Source organism: Crocodylus porosus, unplaced genomic scaffold (assembly GCF_001723895.1).
Source record: "Crocodylus porosus isolate Cpor-Errol unplaced genomic scaffold, CroPor_comp1, whole genome shotgun sequence".
In the NCBI taxonomy this organism is placed as follows: Eukaryota; Metazoa; Chordata; order Crocodylia; family Crocodylidae; genus Crocodylus; species Crocodylus porosus.
The window spans coordinates 8,745,825-8,771,121 of NW_017728920.1; the positions used below are offsets into that span (position 1 = coordinate 8,745,825).

The 25,297-nt window shown below is 44.8% G+C and overlaps 1 protein-coding gene across 1 annotated transcript in view; it reads left to right on the top strand.

Moving 5' to 3' along the window:
• The first annotated feature begins 6,385 nt into the window (after positions 1 to 6,385).
• Positions 6,386 to 25,297, top strand: part of LRRC20 (leucine rich repeat containing 20) — a 161,433-nt gene continuing 142,521 nt past the window's right edge. The window contains exons 1-2 of the mRNA XM_019538556.1: positions 6,386 to 6,541; positions 18,881 to 19,030. Of these exons, the coding sequence (XP_019394101.1) occupies positions 6,460 to 6,541; positions 18,881 to 19,030 (232 nt within the window). The 5' untranslated portion in view covers positions 6,386 to 6,459. The remainder of the gene's footprint in view (positions 6,542 to 18,880; positions 19,031 to 25,297) is intronic.

Consider the following 25,297-nt stretch of genomic DNA (forward strand, 5'->3'; position numbering starts at 1 on the left):
CAAAGAATTTAGAAACAATTTTGGTATTTGGCGCTTTGCAGGGTTGGGTTTGATATGCTCTGGGCATAACGTTATGCCTTCTTTTTGCAAGAAATTGGCCATGTATCTCTCGTTTTTCTTGGTCAGTATACCAGGCGGGGTACCCTGAGGCTTCCTGCTTCTGTCGGAGGTGCATTTTTATGTACTGTGAAAAAAGGGTGCTAGACTTCTTGGCAAAATGCCAGACTTAATAGAATTGAGCTATTCTGTACCCCTTGGCGATTAGCTTTATTCAATTCTGGTGTGCACCACGTACCCAGGAGGGCCCTCTCTTCATCAGTGTGGTAGCACTTTTGCTGTCTTGTTTCCACACAGAGGTGGCACAGCGTGAACATAAGTTTCCCATTCACCCTGGTGGGTAGCACAGGAAAAAAGGGGTTTTGCGGTGGGTACAGTTTCACCCTGGCTATTCCAAAATAGCTTGACAGGGGTTGGAAATTGTCACAAATGACTTCAGGGTGTCTGGCTGGGTATTCCTTTGTTTTGTATATAAAGGGGTAAAGACTGGTAAAATCCTAATAGTGTATTTGTTCGCCAGGTTTAGTTTGGTAATATAGACAGATGGCATTAATTCTCCCCCCCAAAAGAGCATCCCTAGGCACCAGTGGAGAAGGCAGCGGGGTTCTGTTTAAAAAATCTGCCAGGTCCCTATCTGTTTCTAACAGAGCCCTCCACTCGTGCTCCCAAATGGTCCTAATGATAAACCCCTCTCTCATGAGATAATTGGTCTTGTGCAATGCCTAATAATTCAGAAACCCAAAGGTGGTCCCCATCAATGGGTTCTGTTCTGTCTCATTGTAGCAAGTGACACAACTGTGGAAAAAGCATCCATTAAATTCAAACGCCATAGGTGCCCCATCCATGTTGGCACAGTCGTCTAAAAAATAGGGGCCTACCTGAAATTCCCCACCCTGTAAAGCATGTCAAATTTGAATGTGTTCTTTCTCCAAAGTGTACATTAGCCACTGAATAGATGGGGTTGAAAATCTCTTTTTCTGTCTGTGATAGTTGTCCAGGGGGAGAAGCGCTATGGTCTGCGGTTCCAAAAACATAAACCCGTACATGGCCATGCAGATGGAGGCCAGCGTGATGTATCGGAAAGGATCTATGCAGCGTTCTACATTTTGGAGTTCACCATCTACTTTCACTTGGTCTACCTGCCGTGTCATTTTCATAATCTCATCCCGTTAGAGGCAGCAGGCCTCTTTCAAAATTTTTATGTCCTGCTGGCAATAATAGGCCAGCCCCTTTTGCATGTCAAAGGTCTTATTGCGGTTATTCTGATACCATTCTAAAAACTGTCCTTTCTCACCGGCCATCATATTTTCAATGCTGTAATACTCCATCTTTGGGAGAGGCCCCACATAATTCTGGTTTCTGCTGTGTTAAAAAAAATGTGGGAAATAACCTTTGCATCCATCGCCTGTGGAAGCCTGCTAAGTTTCATTGGCAAAAAGTTTAAAGAATCTATGAAATGGATGCCTAGCCTGGTCACTTCAATACACATGAGTTTACCACCCTGAGTGATTAGTTTCATGTCCATTTTTTCCTTCAGTAACTGGCTGACAACGAAGTAACCATCATAGCCTTTGGTGTTGTGAGCTATGAAGGTGTAGTCCTTGAACTTTTTATCCATAAAGACCTTAATAAAATCAGATAGGCACTCTTTGCCCTTAAACTCCCAAGTGCTTTCTGTCTTTTTGGGCTTAGCTTTACAAGCCTTTTTGGGGTTTTGGCTTTCTGCGGTTTTTTTTTCCCCTGTCTTTAGCTCTGTTGGAAAAATGTAGTTGGGCACATGCATCCCCGTCTCCTGCACACATTCAAAGTCATAAAAAATGTACCCCTTGCCTTCTTCAAGCTCTTTAATCTGATGCATAAAGCACCAGTGTTTGTTTACATCTGTGATTTTTCCCATAACACTGTTTGCACTGCCACCCCTTGCACTCGTGCTTTTTGTCCACATAAGATTTACACTTATCGCGCAGAGTTTTAGTCAGACATTCAATCTGTTTTTCAGAGGCCAGGGCCACGTGCCTTTCTAAGCACTCTTTGGAATGACAGAACAGGTTACAGTTAGGGCACCTCTGTGTCCTGCCCATGTTTTCAGAGCAGTTTGGGCTCAGGCAAAGACGACATCGGAACCTGCATGTGTGGCTGTGGCTGTACAACGTCTGAGAAAGATTGCAATAATTTCTCGTGCCAGACACCTTTTTCACATCCACGGCCCTTCACAACAATCACAAACAGCTGAAATGTCGAATCGAGCAATATGTCTCTCTAACAGGTTACTGAACCACTCTAAAAACAGCTCTGGGGTCAAATTGTTTAAATTAATAGCTCGTGAGTATAAACAGTTTGCCATGCTATCTGCCTGAATACGTAACTGTGCTTAGTCATTGCCTGTGAATCTCTGTCGGAGTTCTGCTACAATTTCTTCCACCCCTCGGATTATGGCTTCGTGTGCCACCTGTAATGGCACACACTCCAAATTCACAAACGGAGCTCCTCTGTGTACCTCGTGCCACCAAACCTGGCTACAGACCACTCTTGCCTTCTCACCCGCACCATATGTACATCCAGTAAAACATCCTCTGATGACTCAGAAGACCCAGGGGCGCTTGAGGGATCCTCTAAACTATCTTCTACACCAGATTCGTTATCCCGACCCTCTGACCCTCCAGGTCTTGGTGGTGGGGGAGGCCTAGGTGGTCTGGGAACATTTGAGGGACCCTCTAACAGTCTTCCTAAGTCATAGTCACCATCTCCCCTCTGTGGGTCCTGGTGAAAAGTCAGGTCTGGGAGGCTGGGGTACATGTCAGGGACTCTCTAATGGGCTTCCTAAACCATATTTTCCACCCCCTTTCTCTGGCTCCGGGGGTTCTGGTGAAGGGTCAGGACTGGAAGTGTTTGAGGGATCCCTAGGGGGATCTCTTTTTGGTTTTTTTTTTCCTCAACAAGTGTTTAGCCTTCCCCACATTCCTCTTTAACCAGGCCCTTACTTTTCGCCCCATGAGCCGCTTGCTGGTTTGCCACCCATTTTTACCCCCGTGTTTACCATGACTCCCCCTCTTATGATACAGACCATGCCTGCTGTCCGAGTTGCACAGACTACCTCCTCTCTGAGTAAAATTTACCCTTTCGCTCTGGTAGTAATCACGATCTTTCAAGGCTCTCTGCACACTCTTTCTGAGATGTATACGCCTACCAGTACCACCCCAAACCCCCTTCTTTTTTTCACAATAATCATGATCTTTCAAGATTTATACCCACCCTGAAAACCCACCCTCTTCTTTTTCACAATAATCATTATCTTTCAAGGCAAGATGGTTATACGCACCCTGAAAATACATCCTCTTTTTTCACAATAATCATGATCTTTCAGAAAAGGAGAGAGACCTCCTCTTTCTCTAAATTGTGTGAGTAGTCAGTCCTCGGTTTCTTATTCAAGGGGTCCAGATCACCTGTTTTGGGGGTATGAATCCTAGTCTTTTTACGTGTGGTTTTCTAAGAGGTACGTGGCTTGTTTTCCTCTGAGGAATCATACCCTTCTGTTCTGTCTTGGTGGTCTTCTGATCCTTGCGTATTATGATCTGCAGGGTGAGCATTTCTGGGGGGTTTTGCTTGTGCTTTTAGAGACTCCCACTCTTCTTCAGGAGTGTTGCATGTGATCAATTAGGAAATATAAAATTGACATCTCAGCATTGAGAATTCACTTTCCTCGCACACTACAAATTTAAAATTTGCTTAACACCCCCCCCACACACACTGCTTCTCCTCCCACAAAAAACAAAGTTTCAGAAGCTGATTTCAGAAAAATTACCTTTTACTACTGGATAAAAACACAACTGTATGTGCTTGTTCTGCTTTTCTGTTTTAGAAGAAGAGGTACTGTTTGAAAATAAACAGCTGTTACAACTTAGTATGATTACAGTAACACAGCCACAAATAACCTACCATTTTAAAATAATTTTTACCTTGCTGTGGTAAAATTGCATGGGACTTCCCCACCTGATAAGCTCTTTGTAATATAAATGAAATGATACAATAAGTAAGTCCTCTGTATTAAAAAATTAAATAACAGATTAAGGAAAAAAGTGTATGTATAATGTAAAATCTAACTGTATTAAAATAGTCACCACTAAACGACAACTCCACCCCTTTAGTCTTAAAATATGTGGAGATCTGATCAGCTTTTATATATTTATTTATTTTGATCTGGTTTATCTTTATGATACACACCCGCCACTCCATACCATACACAATCTGTGAGAATATATTTTTAAATTCAGTCTTTATTTCCATCAAAAACTTGTATAATATTTAGTGATTTCTTTTGTTAAACCTTCTTCTAAGAAGTGTTTTTCATTTCCTGTGACCATTAAGCCTTGTTGGCCTTATCTTTACAGCTGGCCTTTTGGTAAAAGATAACTACTTTAGTCTTAAAACAAGAAGAGCTCTGAAGGTTTTTTTTATCATTTCTAGTGGTCATTAAGTCTCATTGGTTTTATCTTTACAAAAAATCCTATCTGTATGTGATTAGAGATCCAAGACACTAAAGCAAATGCTAATGTACATTAGCTGTAGAAAACTGTTGATGTGCTTTACAACCTCACATCCCTTACCCTCCCACCAAGATCAGCAAAAGATATAACTCCCCAGCCCCCATTTTAAACAGTTTTTGCTAAGCCCATCTCTTAAGCAGGGTTTTATAATCTCTAGTACCAATTAAACGTTCAGTATGGGTATGAGTGTTTTATCTTCCTCAGTGATCAAATCATGAAGGGCAGCATTAGGATCTTCTGCAGAATACACAGTGTTTAGAAGCTCTCTAACCTGAATTAAATGTTTCACAGTAATTCTGAGAATGTTCCTGGCAAATCCAATGGTTATAACAGCATTGAAAATGCTATCAAGACATATTTCCTGGCAAAGTTCCTGAATTCTTTTGTTTATGTCTTCATCTAACCAAGTAAGACATTCATGGGCTTCTTGACCCTCTAGGTCAAATGTGCTCCCCCAGCATAGGTCAAAAAGTCTCTTCCTCAAGCAGTATTTAATTATGCCATAAAATAAAATGCAAACAAGAGACTTCATAAAGACTTTAGGTTTGCATGATGTAATAGCTTGTGTTGATTCAATGGCTAGATGTCTTCTGAACTCCTCAGGCTCATCTGGTCTTTGTTCTCTGCAAAAGCGTACACCTCCTTCTTGTGTACTGGTGAGTAGGTTTTCTGGAGTTATTAAAAAGGCTTCATCTAACTGTAGAGGAGTTCAAATAAAGGACTTGGTTAGTTAGCTGCTGTTTAATCAGTACTTCCAAACACACACATGTCATGGAGTGAACCCACACTGAAAACCCAAGTGCCCCCACAAACATGCTCCAAATCTCTTACCGGTCTCTCCTCTGCGATGACCTCTACTTGGCATGCAGGCTCTGGCACAAAGATACCCTCTTCCAAATTCTCAACATCTGCTTCGAGGGTCTGGGCCTCCTCCATTTGCCTGTTCATTGGATCTTCCTGAACAGGGTCAGGCATCTCAAAGAGTCTTTGGGCAAGGGGCCGTGTCTCCTCCTCAAAACTATTTCTACGGTAACGCTTTCTATAAAGCCGTCTTGGGGTTGTAGTGAGTGGGCCTACAGGCGTTGTGAAAGAATCCATATCCGCCCCGCTTGGCTTAGCACAGTCTCAGATAAACAGAGTGGTTGTTTGGGAAAGCAGATAGACCTGGTGGGTGGTGGGGCAGGTTGTTAGAGTGGTCATACCACCACCCTGCCACCCCATAGACCACGCCTGTGCTCCAGCGGGGGGCTAGATTAGTCTGGGATCTGATAGGCCATAACTACACCACATGGTCTAGGGTGGTTCTTGTAGGCTGAGGGGTTGGGCTTTGGGGGTCAGCATGGGCTGTCCTTCTGATGTCATGGATCATGTGGTGCTGGTGTCACACAGCATGTGATTGGGGTATGAGGGCAGAGTTGCTGATGTCCACACCATGTGACTGAAGGTGGGGGCAGAGTTGCTGATGTAAGACACCACGTGACTGGAGGTGGGGGCGGAGTTGCTGACGTCATATGCCACGTGACTGGCATCATGTGACCGGGGCTAGGGGTGGGACTGGTGAAGTCTCACACCGTACAGGGGGAAGGGGGTGTGGCCAAGGACCGGAAGTCCCGCCCACCTGTCACATTTTGCATTGAAGGGCGGAGAGCCTATATACTACTAACATAGCTTTTGCTTTATCAGTTGGGAGCCCTCATTCTTTTAAAGTAAATATCTTACTACTTTCTCAAATTTTGGGAGCACTTGTCCTGGCATTGACTTTTTGTGAACTGTTAGAATTCTGGAACCTTACTGTTCTTATCTCTTCAGTCACAGTTTCTCCTGTGGAAGAGCTTCCCGTTTGGGACAAGTCGTCTGCATGCAGAAAAGAATGGGAGAAGCTGTAGCCAGAGTTGCAAGAAAGGTGAACGAAACGGTAGAAAATAAAACAGACTCCCTAGGTAAGTTAAGACTTTGACCTTGTTCGTTTATTTGAGTAGGTCATTTATTATGGGTCCTTTTGAAAGGAAACACTAGTACTGTTTCTGTTGTCTTGGACTTGTTCGCTTGGTAGGATGTTATCTATGATGGATGAAGACTGTTTTGTTGCCAATTTGTTCCTTTTACATTGTTGAAAATGTTAGTTTCCTTCTCCCCCCACCCCATCTATGTGGCTGCCTTTGTTTAACATTGGCATGTGCATAGTAGCATGGTGATTGTGTCAGAAGTCCTAAAGATAGTGTTAATCAACTCTGTGGAGCAGTTTTGTATTATGCCAAAATTCAACTTTTAGTGTGCATTTTGAACTTTGTTTTGAAGTATGCTTGTTGTTGCTAGGTTGGTTAGCTCTCTGGTAAACTAGTCCTTCTGTGGCACTTATTTGGAGTAGAGTAGAGACTGCAGCCTTTTCTACCCCTATTCTGAAATGTTCACTGCTTAAAAGTGAGAGTAACTTTCAGAAGCAAAGTCTGGGATATGGCCCTTGAAGTGCCACAGAGGGCTGATTGCAGCTTTGAAAATGACTGAGGATAGTGAATTTTGGGGCAATCTCACAGTTTGCTAACTAACTGACCAGGATGCTTCCTGACACCAGTCGGACCAATTTTTCAAGTCTGGGAGGAATGTCTAATTTTCAGGAGTTTTCAGAGACAGCCTTGAAGTTCAGGATTGTTCTGGAATATCTGGAATAATTAGTTGCCTTGTCAGTACTATGCCCTGAGCTCCTTCACAGGGGATGGGGGTAGTATTCTCTCCGAAAACACCAGACCCTCCTGTAATCACCAAGTTAGACTCTGACTGCACTGCTCAGGTGTGATGTAAAGGAAGAAAAGAGGACAGAAACAGCCTTGACTGAATCTGTCATAGGAGAGGGTTCACACAGCACAGAGCCAGTGGCCTTATGCTGGCTTTCTTTCTATCCCATAGCCACCTGGTATGCTAGTGGGGTGGGGAAACATGGCCAGTCCACAATGTCCCCTTGCTCTTCTAATTGGTGACTTCAGAAGGAATTGTAGTAGAGCATAAATTAGTGGCCTCTCTGGTTGCCTTCGTTTTGGCTTAAAATGACAAGAATATTTTTAAAGGAGCTGATGATTTTGGGGGCTTGATTCACAATTTATGAATGTGCAGCATTGGCAATACTGGGCACGTCTGCATGTTCATTAATGCACCTTTGCTACTGCACATAAAATATAATATGAGGTACTAGATAAAGGTACAGTAGCTGCTGTAATGTGCAGTAACAAAGGAGAACTTTTTTGTGATGCTTAATGCGTACTAGGCTACTTCAACTGCACATTAGCACGGTTTTTGCTGTGATGCAGTAATGCGGTATAGAACAGTCCACTGCGCATTAAGGCCTCTTGTGCAGGTGTGTTCACTGTAGTCATATAGACTTGCCTGGATAAGGACTGTATACTGGCAATCCTATTGGGCATGAGGTACACTGAAAGCAAAATCCATTTTGCATGAGTGGTGGTGGACTTGGAGCTGATGAGTTTAAATTCCATCCAATAAATGTTTTTAGCTGCAAATGACTACATTTCAGCAAAAATGTTAGCTCACTCCGTCTGTAGCATCTCTTAAAAATATAACAGATTCAACAGTATGTGTTGAACAATAATTAGAAGTTGTTTGAAGTGATGGTGGCTGATCAGTTCTTACAAGATCATAAGAAAGTAGGGCTGGAAAGGAACTCATGAGGTTTAGTCCAGCCACCTGCTCTAGGCAGATTCATCCCTAACTACGTCATCCTAGCCAAGTGTCTGTGTAGGAAATTAGCTAAATTCATGGTGTCTTGGAATGGATGGACTTAGCAATCCATTCAACACTTTTATGTTAGTTTATTTGAGTATGTATATGATGTATAAAGAAGTTCTATTTATTTAGTTTTTCCAGGAAAAAAAATTAACAGGCAAATCAGTCAATTCAGAGTACCTACGTGGCTGGTATAACAGGACCTGCCCCCTTTTTGTAGCCACACTAGTCCTATCTCATTCTGCTTTTCTGGGATGTTACCCTGTCCTTACCTGCCACACCTTGGTGGTAAATTGGCATGCATTTAAAAAGCTGTCTCCAAAAAACAGAGTGTGTGTGTAGGTGCCTCACTCTGCCCAGCATCCCAAGCTTCTGGGCCTGTGGCGGACCACTGTCAATGTCTTGGGCCCTGGCAGCCCTCTCTCAAAGTCAGTAACATAATCCACGCCTATTCACTGGGCATCTTCAGTGGCCTCCCAGCTCCCTTTCAACCACTCCCATGCCTCTTGGCCTAAACAGCAGCTTAAATAAACATGAAATAGAAATCACTTTGCTTTTCTGTGAGATTTCCTGCAGAGCTTCCTTCTCTCCAGCATCTACAGAGTCCCTTTTCTGAGCTTACAAGGACCAGTTTGAGGTTCCATCCCAGGAGCCAGGTGTATGTGGTCCTTTACTCCTTCCCCTTTTGGTCACCTGCCCTGCCCCTCTCTCAGCAGTGGCAGGGATTTTCTTTTGACCACTGTCACAGCGTGGGACCCTAGGAGCGGCCGTGATCTCTCCTGGCACCCCTACTGTGCCAAGTTGCCCGTCTAGCACCCTTGTTCTCACCCGCCACGACTTCGATGGTTCTCTAATATTAATGGGAGACTGCCTTTACTTGGCCCCTTTGGACCGGTGCTCTTGCCCTTTAGGCCCCTGCTCTCTACAAATAGGTTCTGGTGCCCCAGCCCTATGGGCGTCATGTGGCTCCTTCCACCCCCAATACCACGCCCCAAGCCTCTCAGTTGTTCCGGACGTTATCTCGTCTATGCTCTTTCCTCGCTGGGCCTCTCTGAGGCCTCTGACCATATGCCCGCCCTCACCAGGCTCCTTCCTCTCATACTTGCCCTCACTGGGCGATAGTCATACGCTCGCCCTCACCGGGCTCCTTAGTCTGGTACTTGCCCTCACCGGGCTCTCTAGTCATATGCTTGCCCTCTCCCGGGGCCTCTAGCTTCTACTCACGCGCTTGCCCTTCTCCGGGCTTCTCGCTAAGGTTCACCCCCTTTCTGGGGCCTCTCAATAGGTCTGCCCCCTTTCTGGGGCCTCTCCCGCAGAGACAGTGCCCCCACTGGGGCCTGTCTCCCCGCACTCACGTGCTCTTGCCCGCACTGGGGCTTCGTCTCTCGTGCTTCCCGCGGTCCAGTTGCCCGCACTGGGGCCTCGTCTCCCGTGCTTCCTGCGGTCGGGGCTCAGGTGGCCATAGCCGTACCTGGCCCCTTGACCCACCTCACGGGCCTTATGCCCACTGGGCTTTACTCCCGATGCTGCCCCTCTGGGCTGGGATTGGGACACCCCACTAGCTCCTCCCGACATTGCCCACACTGGGCTGGGGTCGGGACACCCCAAAACGCAGCACTACTCTCCAGCGCACAAATGGCTGTGCCTTTCCTGGCACCAAATTACTGCGCCCTCCCAGGGCACCAGGAACCCCCACGCTACTGGGGAGCTCCCCTGAGGCCTCCTCCAACCCCTACAGCCTCTCCCGGTCCTCTGGTGTTACACAAACAACCAAACCAAAGCCATGAGCCAACCGGCTGTAACCCAAAATAAGCCTCCTGGCTATAACATAAATTCTACGCAACCCTGGCCCTCTTTCAGTACCTCCCTGTCAGGGTTCTCTCTACCCCATACCCTCATACCGACGCTCGGGTGGTCAGGCTGCTCTGCTCTGCTCTGCTCTGCAGCAGAGCTCCTACTGCCTAGGCTGCCAGAGGGGAACTGCCTGCTAGGCTTCTGCCTGGGCTGTTTATATTCCAGGCCCTGCCCCCTCCTGGTCAGCTGACCAACTGCGGTTGCCGCAGCAACCGGCACCTGTATGCCTTCATAGGAGCAGGGCACCAGAGTGCCCCTGCGACAACCACACCAGTAAGGTGCTCAGTTCTGCTACAGTCGTTACCTGTTTAGCTGCTAGTTGTGTCCCACTGGAGCTCTGGACTTTCAGACTGATGCTTGGCACCATTCTCAGTTACAAAGGTTGGGTCCCTATTATAGTGGAAGATTTCTGATAACAGACAGATTGTTCTTTAGTCCAGCAGACAAAGGAATAACAAGACACAATGTCTGTATCTTGGCAAATGCAGACCCAAACCAAACAGCAAGTTTTAACAGTGAGATTATCTAGAGAGGCTGTGGAATATCCATCAGTAGAAGTTTTAAGTGCATGGTAGACATGCTTGGCTGAGAGAGTTTAGACAGGTTTAGGTTTGAGCATAGGGTTGGATTAGATGACCTCCTGAGGTCCCTTCCAGCCCTTTTTTCTATGACTTGACAAAGTGCTGGAATGGCTTAGCTAGGGAGGTGGTGGATTCTCAGTCACTTGATGGGGAAATGGCCCCTTTCAGCCTAGACTGGCTATTCTAAATATATGTTGTAGTTCAGCCAAACGTTTTAGGGCTGATTCAGGAATTGTTGGGTGAAAATGTGTTTTTTCTAGGGGAGAAATCACATGGCCACAAGTGGCATGGACAGCCCCTGTGTGTGGCATGCAGCAGATCAGGGAGGACACAAAGCAGCATGGCAGCCAATAGGGCAGAAAGCAGAGGAAGAGATCAGGCGGTGATCACAGAGTAAGGGTTTGACGGTATCTCTCCCTGCCCTCAGTGGGACAGTCTGCTCACCCCCTCCTGCTTTCTAACTGTGTGTTGTTAGGTCATTATAGTCACCTGGGCAACTGGGCTGGAGAAGACCTCCTCCCATCCCACCTTCCTGTGTCCAGGTCCTTTGTCCTGGGTTCCCGCCAGGATGCCTGTAGGGCCCTGGGCCCTCCACCTGGAGATGCTGATGACTTTTAAAAGGATTGGTCTGCATCAAATAAAGCTTGTTTCTGATTGGAACCAGGTGATGAGTTCAGAAAAGTTATCTAAAGGTCAGGTCACCTTGTCTTGGGGGTACTCCCTCTTCAAGCAGGCATCTTGAAACATGGACAAGCATTGTACCCCAGGTAGCTAAGCTGATACGTAAGTAAAAACTTGGAATCTAACCAGAAATTAGGATGTATGTGTGAGATGCTTTTTTGCTCCCAGAAGAGCTTGGCTGTTTATTAACTATCTCAGACACACCTAAGATTAGCCTGGGAGGCTTCAAGCTATAAGAAGCACCCAGAAATATTACTTGTAGGCAAAGCACCCCCCCCCAGGTCAGCAGGGTCTGCATACCCCAGGTGGCACAGAGCCTTAATGGAGACCAAGGCCTGGGTGGCAGCAGCGTTACCACAGGCTTGTGAGTGTGCCCCAGGAAGTAGGCGCCCCTGGGGAAGCACCCAAAGTGTGGTTTTTGGCTGGGCACAGTGAGGCGGATGGCTCAGCATAGTAGCAACCCCTCCTGTCCTGCCACAAGGGGCGAAAAGCAGAGCAGCAGATCAGATGGGGAACACAGGGCTGGGAGCAGCACATCAGGCAGGGGAAGGGGCTTGGTGTGGCACTTAGGAAAGGCATGGAAATAATTTGCGGGAAGCCTGCCAAAAAGGTTGGACCCCTAGATGATCATAATGCTTCCTTTCCTGGCTTTAAAATTTATGGTTTTGTGGACATTTTTAAAGAATACAGAAGTATGATGTGAATTAAATGCTAGTACTTTTTCATTTTTAAGAGTCTTTGAATAAATGTGTGTACAAAAGCAACTTTGAGACACTATCCTGAAAACATTTAGGCATATACTTTATTTTTCTCATGTCCCGTTGAGGCCTTTTCTCCAAAATGTAAGTCAGTCATTGATGTATAATAGGTATTAACAAAATGCATGTAATTCCATCTGTCCTCAGCTACTTAGCTGCTTTCCTCTTACGATGTCATAATTTAACTAATTCTCCAGCCATTGTAAACTCTTCTAGACTGGACAGAATTTCAGTTTTCAACCGTTTAAATAAATAAGAAAATGCTTCTCTGTCTTATAAAAAGTCAGCCAACCAAAAACACTCTCTTTACATCCTAGAGAAACAAAAAGGGAGCAGATTTCTACATTTTTCTTTTGTAGATTGTTGCTAAGTCAAAAATTATAGGTGAATTCAAATATAAGGAGATGTCCAACAGTGGATACTGTCCTGTAATGTATCCCCGTTCAGGGGCCCATAAGAGGAAAACAGGTATGAGAAGCTACTTGTTGGGGCTGAGTACATATTGAAATATTATAAATCCAGGGTGTCAAAAATACAGACCAGCCCATGGAGCCCCATCATCCAAACCCTGATGCTGTGATTTGGTACAGAGTTGACTCACACACCACATGTGGTATACACTGGACTGGCCTTGTATGCAGGACCCAGAACGTACATTGTGTCATGTCTGAATTCAGCCTGTCAGTTGAAGTGCCGATGCCAGCAAAGCAAAAGACTATAATAACTTAGTAAGGACGTCGGCCATAAAAACCCCTTAGCATTAGTGGCCTTTATTTCTTTGCAGAAAGGTGTATTGCAGTTGGAGTTTGTTAAAAGTTCTGTTCTCCATGTTTTAGAGGCTTGTTGACTGTAATGATAAAGATTGCAGGTGCACATCACATGTTTAACCTTTTGAACCCTCTGAGGGCAGTAAAGTAGGTCAAATGAATAATGTATCTAGGTCAGATGAATGATGTATTTAGGTCACTAGTGTAGGAACATAATTGGCGGTTAGTAAATATTCACAATTGGCATGTAGCGATTGGTCACTGCTGACTATAACTAAGAACAGACTCCCGCCAAAAGGCAGAGAACTCCGTGCACACCAAGGAGACACAGTCAGCGGATTGGCCACTTGCAGACATCTCCCCACCATCGACCTTCATTTCGGCGTATTCGTACCGGTTCATTCATCCTTCTTGTCAGAGAGCTCTCGGAAGTTTACTGATCGAAAGTGCATTATAGATTTTTCCCTGTGTATGAACTGTTGACCAGTTCTTGGACTACCAAGTCGGGCAGCCGCACCTAGCCTTTGGGTTAGAAAGCAAGGGCTCGGCTTGGGAACCCCGTGAACCAACAGGCTCCTTTAGACTGTTCTGTTTTATGCACTGTAACTGAACAAGTCAGCTCTCCTGCCTACGCTGCGACCATTGGTAGCGTAAATACAATAAACTTTTCATATAACCAATACGCTCCAAGCCTCCTGACTCCTACTCGCCGCTAGTCCCCACCTGTATGGTCATCCATCCCTTCCGTGCCAAGCCGGTCGTGCCGATCCAGGCTTGCAGGTCAAGGGTACGCCGGTTACTGAGGCGCAACCCATTGCACACTGCACCTACCCCAGCCAGTCTGTGATGTGTGTGATATGTGGTGCCCACCCTGGCTGCTCCAGGACCTGCACTACAGATAGCAGGTGCCCACCATGGCTGCTCCAGGACAGGGAGTGGGGATCCTAGACTAGTTGGAGTGGGCGCCACATGCAGCATGTGACTTGGACCACCCCTCCACAGATACCATGTACTATGCAGTTCCAGGCTAGCTGGAGAAAACACCATGTGCACTGGTTCTGGTATGTGGGGTGGGAGCAGGTTCATGGGCCCAGTCTGGCCTGCGGGGCCAGCCACATGCCATTCATCTGTCTCAAGGACCATCCTTGCATCACTTATCTACAGGGCCAGATGAGTTTGACACCCCTGAAATAAAACAAAAAGACAAGATAGAAATGTTGATGTTAATCAATTCTGTAATATACTGTATTCAGTTTGGATAGAAGTCCAGCAGGTGGCACATCTTCATTACTACTAAACAATGGATAAACCAAAAGGGTTCTGGATTGCATCATACTTGTCACCCCCCCTCCCACCTCCTTTTATAGAGGGGGGAAAAATGAATGAGGATATTCTCAGACTGGGTTCTAATGCAGCCTTATCACTCCTGATTGTTACGTGTCTGGTGTAGGGTTAGGTGGGTTTACCTAACCCACCAGATGGGATGGTAAAGAAGCAAGGGTATAGGCTGTGCCTCTCCCTTTCCACGACTTTGTCCTGGTGAGCAAATGAGGTTTGTCCTGGTGAGCAAATGAGGTTCCCCAAATTTTACTGAATACTCTAGGAAGGGTGGACACTCAGCCTGTGCAGTAGGAAGCTTAAGAGGCTTGGCCCCTGATACATCACCCCAGTGTGATTTTTAGCTCTTAGTAAAGCAATTTGACCCTAAAGAGAGTTTGGGTACCTATAGACATGCTCTGACGCAATTAATAGAGTCTGCTGGAGCATTCTAATTCAACTAAGACTTGTTGAATGAGCTTTAGTCAGTGTCCCCATGGCCATTTTGAAATTCAGGGTGCTTAATACATGTGACGGTGAAGCGTTTTAATTAGAGTAGCTCTCCAGGAAATGCTCTAATTAAAACATGCTCCCCCCACCACCTCCGAGCATATCTTTAAGCACTCTTTATGACTAAATTTAAAGAGCTAAATGTGTGTAGTTTAGTCATTAAAGTGATGGTGAGGCAACACTTGAAGGGTTAAATGCTTGGGAGGGCAAGGAATTGTGTGTTGGACAGTCCCAGGGCAGGTAAGTAATGGGATGAAATGAAGACAAGGAAGATGTAGGTGGAAAGTCAAAAAAGCAGGGCAAGGCTAATTAGTCTGTGGAATGACCTCCCAAGGGAGGGGATAGCAGACTTACTGCCTGAATCACTTGAAAAAAGCAAAAGAGAATATATCATAGGGAAGTGCCCAGCATGGTCAGAGATGTAGGGAGGATGACCTGCTAGTGGTAATTTGTTTTTGTTGTTTGTCTGGTTTTTTTCTTCACTAATTTCTGTGACACATCTAGGAGTAAAATGACAACAGAGCATTGGAATAAACTGTATGATATACTTGCCCCATGAACAATGCATGTGCAGCAGCACAGCAAGGAGACTGATTTTGCAAATGAACGTGGGTGATCAAGTTTGTGTAAAATGATTAAAGTTGCAGTTAGTCTGAACTGCATGATAATAATGTGTTTTAGTAGATTTGATATTGTGTTAACTCTTGTATGGCTTTGATAGGATTAGAGTGTCTGCATTTTGTGAACAGGGAGTGAAGAAACGTGGAAGGAATGAGACTGACCAGTGGGGGGAGTTACTGCCACAGTGATTCTCTGAGAGATGCTGGGAGAGCTGGCACTGGAATTTTCCGTAGGAGAGGTGTTTCCTAAAGATGCTTAACCCTGAGGGATGCTCCTTGTGTTTATAAACTGTAGTATTTAAACTTGGAAACTAAGTAGTAACCCTTTATAAACTTTTAAAAGGCTTTTATGTAAGTCTGTGGCGAATTGTGTTGTAAAACTCTAGCTTCTTACAGAGGTTTGACAGCTGCTTTGAGCCGAAGGGGATAATTTTCTAAGAGAATATTCAACAATACATAATGGTGTTTTTTGATTGTTTGGTTATGGGCTGCTGTTGCCTTCAGGGTAGTATGACGTATAAGGAACCACCTTGGTTGGGTTGCATGTTTCATTAGACCCAGTGTGGAGGAGAACGCAGCTCCTACCAGGTTGTTGTATGCCCCATGAGTGTGGATCTAGGCATAGCCTGGGATCTGATCTGCATTTTGTTGCCAGTCCAATGATGCAGTCTGCTAGCAAAATGGGAGGGTTGCAGTCTAGAGATAAGGCTGACTGTCCATTTGTAGCATCTGACAGAGCTTATCACCTACAGAAGCTCATTCCTTTCTGAACCAGTTAGTTTTTAAGGTGCTATTCTGGCATACCTTCATCCTCAGTGCTTTTAAGAATGAAGATGGGTTTCAGGTGGGTCTGTTGGGTCTCATCAGGCTTGTGCAATTCATAACTAAAACTCTGTCCTTGTTTTGTGTTTGCCTACCCTGCTGATTCTGTCTGGAAGGTGAAAGTCTTTCAGGCTCTTGCATTACCAGCGAGAGAAACTCTGTGCTCAGCTGCACCTGTTCAAGTTGGTTTCCATCCAGTAACTGCCTGCATTGCTGGAAGAGGACTGAGTCACACAGACTGTTCTGCTTCATGAAGTTGATGAGGTGTGAGCTCACTGTCTGCTAGCTGTTTTGACTGCAGGAAAATCCGCAAAATTCTACTTTTGCTACGAAAGTCAGCAGAGGTCACTGAATATGTATGGAGAATGGATTTGCTGTATGAGGGGCTGCTTATACACAGATCTGCTTCAGAGCAGAACTGTCCTTTGAATATGGTTTATATGAAGCTTGCTGAGAGCAGATTTAAGGTCCTTTGCACCGTTACAATTTTGTTAATCCAAAACAGATTCTTTTTATTTTCTACATAGGCGACTCGTAAAAGGAGCACGGGGGGCACATGCCCCCCCGAGATTGGCCGCCTCTGGCTTCTGTGAGCAGTCGCCACTCACCACTGGCCCCCCTCTCTGCCAGCACTGGTGTCTGTGGGGTGTTCCTGCTTGCTGCCGACACTGCCACCTACAAATGGTGCCCCCCCCAAGTCTTGGGAGGCACCAGTCGTTCATGTCTTCTGATATTTATAATATCCCGTTACATCACAGGGGAGGGCAGGAGAAGTAAAGAAAAGGTAAAATGATTGAGGTAATTGTTTATCTCCATGCTTAAAAGCCCAAAGTATGCAGTAAATAGGAGCTTAATCAGGTTATTAATTGCCCAATACTTATGCTGTAAATTGAGGTAGACTGCTCCTCGCCTGGGATTAGCTTGCAATTGTTTATAAGAATTCAGGTTTCTCTGAAGTGGCTCTGCTTCTCTCCTGCTTTGCTTTGTTGAGCTGAATGCAACTGGGAAACTATATATAGAGTTACTGTATAATTTTGCAGTGCAGATTAACACACTGGCAGTGGGGTGAGTGTAGGGCCCTAGAGAAGCTGTTGAGAGAAGTGTAATGAACAGTAAAGTCCTGGTGGGTGGATGTTAATGTGCTTGCAAAATGTTATGGTCAATTTGTTGGCACTGCAAAATAATCCTCTCCCTTGCACCCTAAAAGGAAAGCAGCCACTCAGTTCCATTTATCAGTTTAAGTGTCTCTAATAGCTTTTAATTAGAGAGAAGGTTTTTACTTCTGTAAATTGTAAAGGTCTTTTAGGGTTTACGCTACAATCAGTTACAGAGGTAAAACTGATCTCTTTCCTCCTTCTCTCCACAGAGTATGAGAGGATGAAAAGGACACAGAGACACTATTCTTGATTTTTAATAAAAGGCTCAGAAGAAATTTTTCCTTGAGGGTGAAAGGAGGAACAGGTTCCACTGAGGATCTGTCCAAAATAATGACATCCGACTGACTGCAAAGACCACTGTGTCAATAGAAATTAAAATGATTGCTTCTGCTTTAGACTTCTGCTGGTATAGACCAGTGGGAGGTTGCAGCTGTATACTGGGTTAGCAGTATTGCCTTCTCCAATGGACGTAGAGGCAGTCAGTGCAACTCTAAAGTTTGATAAGAGGAGTGTGGACAAGCTGACTGAGGATGTTCTGACTTGGTGCATACCCATTACAGCCTCTACAACCAGGGTTCCTAGAGACACCTAGGTGCAGAAACATGTGCCCTGCTCAGAGGCAGTATACCCTTTTCCCATGTGGTACAGCCATCCTTCTGATAGAACAAGGTGCAGTGTATCCACCTGGCCTCTGAGGGCAGTGAGTCTTGCCCTTACAATAGTAGTCATGTTAAGGGCTACAATCTCTCAGCACTAGCCCCTTTTCTGTTTTGTCTGCCTTAAGGTAAAGTGGCAAATGCTTCATTGTAGACCACCAAGCTCTTTCAGCAAAAGATTAGTATTTGATTGTACAAACCAGACAGCTCTATCATAGCTTGTGTATACTCCCTATGTCTCCCAAGAACCTACTGTCTTTCTCCACCCTGGGCCTGAATCCTGGTTCCTTGCTGTCCATTTGTACCCTTGCGCAGTAGCCACAAAGTACTTTACGAGGCTGGCTCTGTGCCCACCCTCCTGGGAAGCATGGGAAGTAACTGTGGAGTTCTTAAGGGCCCCGCTATTACGCCACTGTAAAAGGGCATGAGTCATTGCAGCAGGATTGAAAAAATGGTCCTAGGTTGATGTATTGCTGTTTTTGTAGTGAAAAATTAGAAGCAAGGAAAACTTATATCCACGAAGTGAAAACTGATTCTTTCATATGCTGTATCTCTAGTTAACCATTCGGGTTATTGTCTAACCCTAGAGAGTTTTCTCTGCACTTATGTTCCTGGAAGGAATATTTGTCTCTCTGTAAATATATTATAAGTTATAACCTGGGTGGTTTGTTATAGTTGCTGCTTTTCTCCTTCACTCTCCTCTAATCCCCATGGACAGAACAAAATGTAAATATTCTGGTAGTAACTGGGTGCATTCTGTGCATAGATACTTTCCTCTGCAAAGTTCACATGCCCTTTTTTGACTTGCTGTTTTGCTGCAGATTTGGCTGACTGCAAGTTGATGACCTTTCCAATTGGCATTTACAAAGTCATGAGGAACGTCACGGAAGGGATACATCTCATAACTCTGGCCAATAACGAACTGAAGTCTCTGACTGGCAAGTTTATCATCACTTTCAACCAGCTACGAGGTAGGAGTGAGTCCCTGAAGTAACCATGTAAAGAGGGAGATTGGGGTCATCTTGTGACTGTTTTTGACACAGGTGCCCACAGCTGGTTTTGTGGTTGGTGCACTTAAGTAATGGGATACACTGTTCCAAACTGGCAGAGGAAGAACACAGTATTTCTTATCATGCTGTTCTCCGTGCTGTGTTTTGAAAACTGTTCTTTCTGAAAAGAATTTGACCTCCAGCTGTCCCCCTCATCAGACACAATTCTGTGGGCTGAATTCCAATTCATTTAAAGTCGTTTTACACTCTGACTTGAGTGGAGTGACTCCTAATATACACTAGTGTAGGTGAAATTAAAGTCGAGTCTTAAACACAGATGCTGTAGCACAATACAATACTATAGATACTGTACTGTACATCAGAACTGAAGTGCTGGGGCAACAATCCACTGCCACAGGCTTGTGAAAGTAGGGTATGTTAGATCAGAAATGGGGTTTGCTGACAGAGCTACAGAAATTTGCAACCTGAACATGCCTAGCTTTCGTTAGTCTGCTTAAATTCATATCCTTTTTTGATGTGATATTTAACGTTTAGGGCAACATATCCATGACAACACAGCAGAACTGTAGCAAAAATATTTTTCTCTTAATGCGATTCTCGTATAACCTACGCTTCTTTTAGCAGCAAGAAACTCTGTATTCAAAACGTGCTTTCCTGTTCTTGAGAGCATGGATCATTTCATCGCTCTTTTTTTCATTATGCTGTGAAAAACAAAGGAAAGCTGCCTTTAGAGGCTATGCCACTTATACCTGAAAACTAGATCTGAGTTTCTTGCAACGTGCTGATAAGGGGCCTGATCCAAAGCCCATAGAAATCAAAGGTATATGCTCTTTGGATCAGACCATGATGAAGGTTGTCTCCTACCTGCAGAGACTGCATTCTCCTTCCGATGTGTCTCAAAGCCACTTTCTGCCAGCTGTCTTTCCTCTGCAAATTGACTTTCCTTTGCAGATTGAATGTCTCTGATGCAGGATATTTTTTTTGGGGGGGGGGGTGTCAACATTTGCTCCTCTGACATCTGTTTAACCTATCCTTTCTACAGGCCACACCATGGTCTCTCTTCTCTTTGATGTTAGGCTCAGTTATCTCTTTGCAATCTCAACCCCTTGTTCATTTACACAACAACTTTTAAAGTGGTATGTAGCCAGCTCATGCCCTGGTTGATGCTAAATATGGTTTGTACCCGAATACAGCAAAGTCATGAGCAGAGGACACTAACTTGGTGACACAGTTAGATGGCTGATTCTTTGCATGTTTTGGCAGTAAGTTCTGTGCCAATCTGGGTATGCATACCTTTTCACTGATGCCAGTTTTGACTTTGTTATCATCTAGCCGCTCAGATGACTATGAATAAGATGCCCCGGTTATAGCATCAATAACCTAGATATATTCCATGCCTCTATCTCAGCCTCTGTCTTTCTCAGCCAGCCCAATCTCAGCTGCCCCAATTTCAAGTTTTATTTCACAGCTCTTTGCCCTTGATGATGATTCAGTTATGTAATGGGACTCTTACTCTACATGGGTGCCCACTGCTGTCCCTTTTTTCCTTTCTTCCTTCTGAATATTGTGTGTGTGGTTACATTTCCTTTACTAACTGAAAATTAAACAAAGCAGCACTGGTCACCAGGTATGGATGATGTAAAAATGATCTTCCAATACTGGTCAGAGAAAAAAAATCCAAGTTTTTTTTGCATTTCTGGAAAAGGACTTTTTTTCTAGATTCACACAGGTAAAAATATTGTGTGAATAATATATATATAAAAATACACAATGGCAGTAGAGACACTTCTCTTCAAATCTCCTCTGTCCAGTAACCTCTAAGCACGTGGGAAACACTACCTGAAAAGATGCATTTTCATTCTCAAATCCTATTAGCCAGTCTTTCCAATTATATCCACGTGAAAACTTTTAGTCATGGGTGTCTGTAATGCAACATAAGTAACCAACAATGTACAGCTCGTACTTCATAAGATGGAGATGGCCCCAATTCAGCAATGCAAGTAAGTATACGCTCAACTGCTTTACTGAATCAGGACATGCATGCATAAAAAGATCTAGAAAAACAAAATGGAGTAACCAGAACTTGAGCCATTTTGTCAGTTATCTGTTGTCTTGTGGTGCACAAATTGTCAGTCTTGGCTTTCTGTTTAATAATCTTAAGAGCAGTATAAATCATTGCAACTTTCTCACCTAAACCACATGTCTTAGACATTCATTCTAATGATAGCTTTAAATACACATGGCATCTGTCTCAATGTCTAAGAGCACTGTTTTACCCTTTCCCCTTTTTTCAGTTTGCAGTTCAAGTGTGGGGCTAATTGGTTTTAGAATGAAGGCAATTAGGGGTTTAATGGAACAGGGTGGTTGCCATTGGAGAGTTCCAGCCACACACAAGGTGAAAATATTCTTTACCCTTAATTTCTGTAATGTACTGGGTTGTGGGCACTGGGAGTTGTTGGGACTTGCTGAGGAAAGTTGCTGTAGGTAGGAAATAACAAAGCAGCTTTTCAATAGAGGACACAGGGGCACGTACAGAAGAAAGGGAAATCAGACAGGCGTAACGTTATTTTGTATGAGGAACTCAATTTTCAAAGAAGGTTCATAAAATTCATCTGTAGTCACAGGACCATACTACATAAAACAGATAAAGACTTAGTGCTGACCTGTCACCTGCGTCCCTTGTTTATCTGAAGCTAAAGGAACTCAATATTACAGTTTAATTTGCGGTCCCCTCCATATCGGACAGTCTTTACAGCAAAGTGTTCCAGGCTTCACAGTATTGAGAGGTAGATCACATCCTTGCTCTGAGTCTGGGCTTAGTAGCAAGCAGCCTTAGAGAAGAACTCTGCAAAATGTTCTCCCTCCAAGTGGCAAGTTGCATGTCTGTTTTTTACAGCAAAGGGTCTTTCTTTTTAACAACTGTTTCTTTGTGTCATCTTTTTCTCAGCCTTGCTAAGCTCAGAAAACATTGTCTTTCTGAGGAGGGGTTGAAGGACAGCATGTCTCTTCCTACCCTCCCCAGTAATGACAGCAGCTGGCGGTAGGAACTCTGCTCTGAGCTGGTGTAGAAGAAAAGCACTATACTGAGGTGGCTGAGCAAGTCACAGTGGGAAGCAGGGGGTGAAATGATTCAAGACCTTTTCATTTGGAAATGAATTTACCTCTTCTCTTTAGCCTGCAGCGGCCCAACAACATGCCATGTCTTAGTGAAATACGCAGAATATGTGATGGCATACACAGTCCTTTCAGTGTTCTTGGTTGAGGACTCTTTCCCCTCCAAAAGCCCTTTTGTCTTTTCTGGGGACTGGCAAAGGATGCTTGTAGGAAGCTCATAAATGCATAGTACCAGGTTGGAAACTCTCATGAGTGAGTCTGACTTCCATGTCTCATAAGGAGGAGAAGAAATTTTGAGGCTTTCAGAAAAATGGCTCATATAATTCAGTTCACAAATTTTGATGTTTTGGTGTTCTGCAGTGAGATGACAGAAGCTTCTTGATAATCATTTTTGCATGTACCTCTCGCTGGAAAACCAAAAGCAGGTACTGTATGAGGAAGAGATGCTCAGAAGTAGGGGTTGTCATCCATTTATCTCAAGCCAAGTAAAAGGCCTCCTTTGTGCCCCTTCCCGGCCCCTGAAAATAAAGATGGTAAAGAAGGTTGTGATGAAGGACTGTGCTCTCATGATTATTATAATCTTCACATTATCCCTCAAGCCTTGGTTCTCAGACTCGAGTTAAATGTAACTGGAAATTTCTCTCAAACTCTGACACTTGCACATGTAGCATGGTGCAACAGCAACCTGTACTGAACCAGTGGCCAGTGCTGCCTGATGCATTATCTGGGAAGCTGGGAGGACGGGATGATGGCCACGTATTCTCAGAAGGTGACAGATGCCCTCCTACTATCACAGGGGACGTTCACAGATAATATCCGTGGTTCACTTGAGGGTTAGCTAAGGGTGTTACACTGTTATTGTAACAGTGCTTCACAAAGCATCCATGTCAGTGTAAAGTCAGCTGAAGCAAAAGGGTATTCAGGTGGTAGTGCAATTATGAGTTGACCTTAAAATAGGAAACAAAGCCAACTCCTTTTTTTATGGATCAGTTATCAAATTCAGGCAGGTTTCACTGCAAGAAAGCCATAAAATCCCTCATCACTGCTGCCTAAAAGTGCTCGAGATCACCACTCTTCCCAGTTCTCTGGCAGTGTACAGATACCTGTCATGATCTGGATCTGTGGACTGTGAATCGTGATAAAACACCTTTTTAATTAATAGGTCTCTTCTTTTATCTGAAAGTGGCTTGCCTACACGTTAACTCTTTGCAAGGGGTTTTGGAGTATGGTGTGCTATTGTTGAAACCTCAGTTACATCTCCCTCCCTCTTCCCCTCTCCCATTTCCCCTACAACAGAGTCGTTTTGAACACTAACAAAGCTTCCCTCCCCAAGGTCCTCATGTAGCAGGGAGGGGTAATACTGTCCTTTTGGTTAACTCCAAAAATGCAAGAGTAAGATGAATGAGATGAATAAGAAGTGATAGCAACTATTGCTTACTGGAATTTACCATCCAGCGCAAGGTGTCAAGGTCCTGCAGCAAGGCAGTAGCCCTCAACTTTAGGAGGGTCAACTTAAATGAGTTAAGGAGATTGGTAGGAGAGGCACTGAGGTCCCGGAGAACAGGACAGCTAGGTGTCCAAGACAAGTGGTCGTTCCTTAAGGAGACGATCTCTAAGCCCAAGGGGTGAGAGTCCCGACATGAGTCAAAGGGGGCAAGAGTGCTCAAAGGCCCCTTGGCTGACCAAAGGCATTCAGGAACATCTGAAAGCCAAAAAGGAGGCATACATCCAATGGAAGCAGGGGGCTATCACTAAAGAGGATTATACCTCCATAGCAAGAGGCTGTAGGGAGGCTGTTAGGAAGGCCAAAGCGGAGACAGAACTAGGGCTAGCAACAAGGATCAAGGACAACAAAAAGTCCTTTTTTAAATAATAGAGAGTAAAAAGAAGGCACCAGGCAACATGGGGCCCCTGCAGGATACACTTGGCAATCTGGTGGTTGCATCAGATGAAAAAAAACAGACCTTTTTAACAAATTCTTTGCCAACATATTTCTGAGCAGGGACCAGGACTTATCCCCCACTGAGATTCAGGTCGGACTCAAGAGTGACTGCGCCAGGCCTAGGGCAAGGGAGGACTGAGTTAGGGAACTTCTGGAGGGGCTGGATGTGTTCAGGTCCAGACGCTCTTTACCCTAGGGTGCTGAGGGAATTGGCAGGGGTCATTGCAGGGCCCCTAGCACAGCTTTACGAGCACTCATGGTGCTCTACTCAGGTGCTAGAAGACTGGAAGAAGGCCAATGTGATCCCCATTTTCAGAAGAGGGAGGAGGGAGGACTCAGGCAACTGTAGATCCATTAGTGTTACTTTGGTCCTGGGGAAGCTCTTTGAGAAGATTATCCAGGAGCACATCTGAGAGGGACCAGCAGGGGAGAGGATGCTCAAGGGCAGCCAGCATGGGTTCACTAAGGGCAGGTCCTGTCAGACCAACCCAGTTGCCTTCTACGATCAGGTCATAAAAATCATTGGACGCAGGTGTTGTGGTGGATGTAATCTTTCTGGACTTCAGGAAGGCCTTTGACACTGTCTCCCACCCCATTCTCATCAAAAAGCTAGGTGACTGTGGCATTGATGCCTACACAGTCAGATAGGTTACAAATTGGCTAGGGGGCCACACACCCAGAGAGTAGTGGTGGATGGGTCATATTCGACCTGGAGGGTGGTGGGCAGTGGAGTCTCTCAGGGCTCGGTCCTTGGGCTGATAGGTTTAAATTTCTTTATCAGCAACTTGGACAAGGGGGTGAAAAGCACCCTGTTCAAATTTGCTGATGACACCAAGATTTGGGGCGAGGTGGGCATGCTAGAAGGGTGGGACGGGTTACAACTGAACCTGGACAGGTTACAGGGGTGGGCGAATGTGAATAGGATGGAATTCTGTTGCACAGAAAATGGGATGCTTAGTGCTTAGAAAGACTGACATGACAATTCCATTGATAGTTAACAGAAGGGCTTTACTAATTAAATAATAAGTTCTTACAGGAAAATGACAGGTAGGCTTATTGCAACACAGACAAAACAAGCTATAATCAAGTCCAGTACTTATTAGCTGTAATAGTGGTTTTCTCAGCAACATGGGCAAGAAAGCAGTTCTGGTCTTCGCAGCTTCTTACCAGGC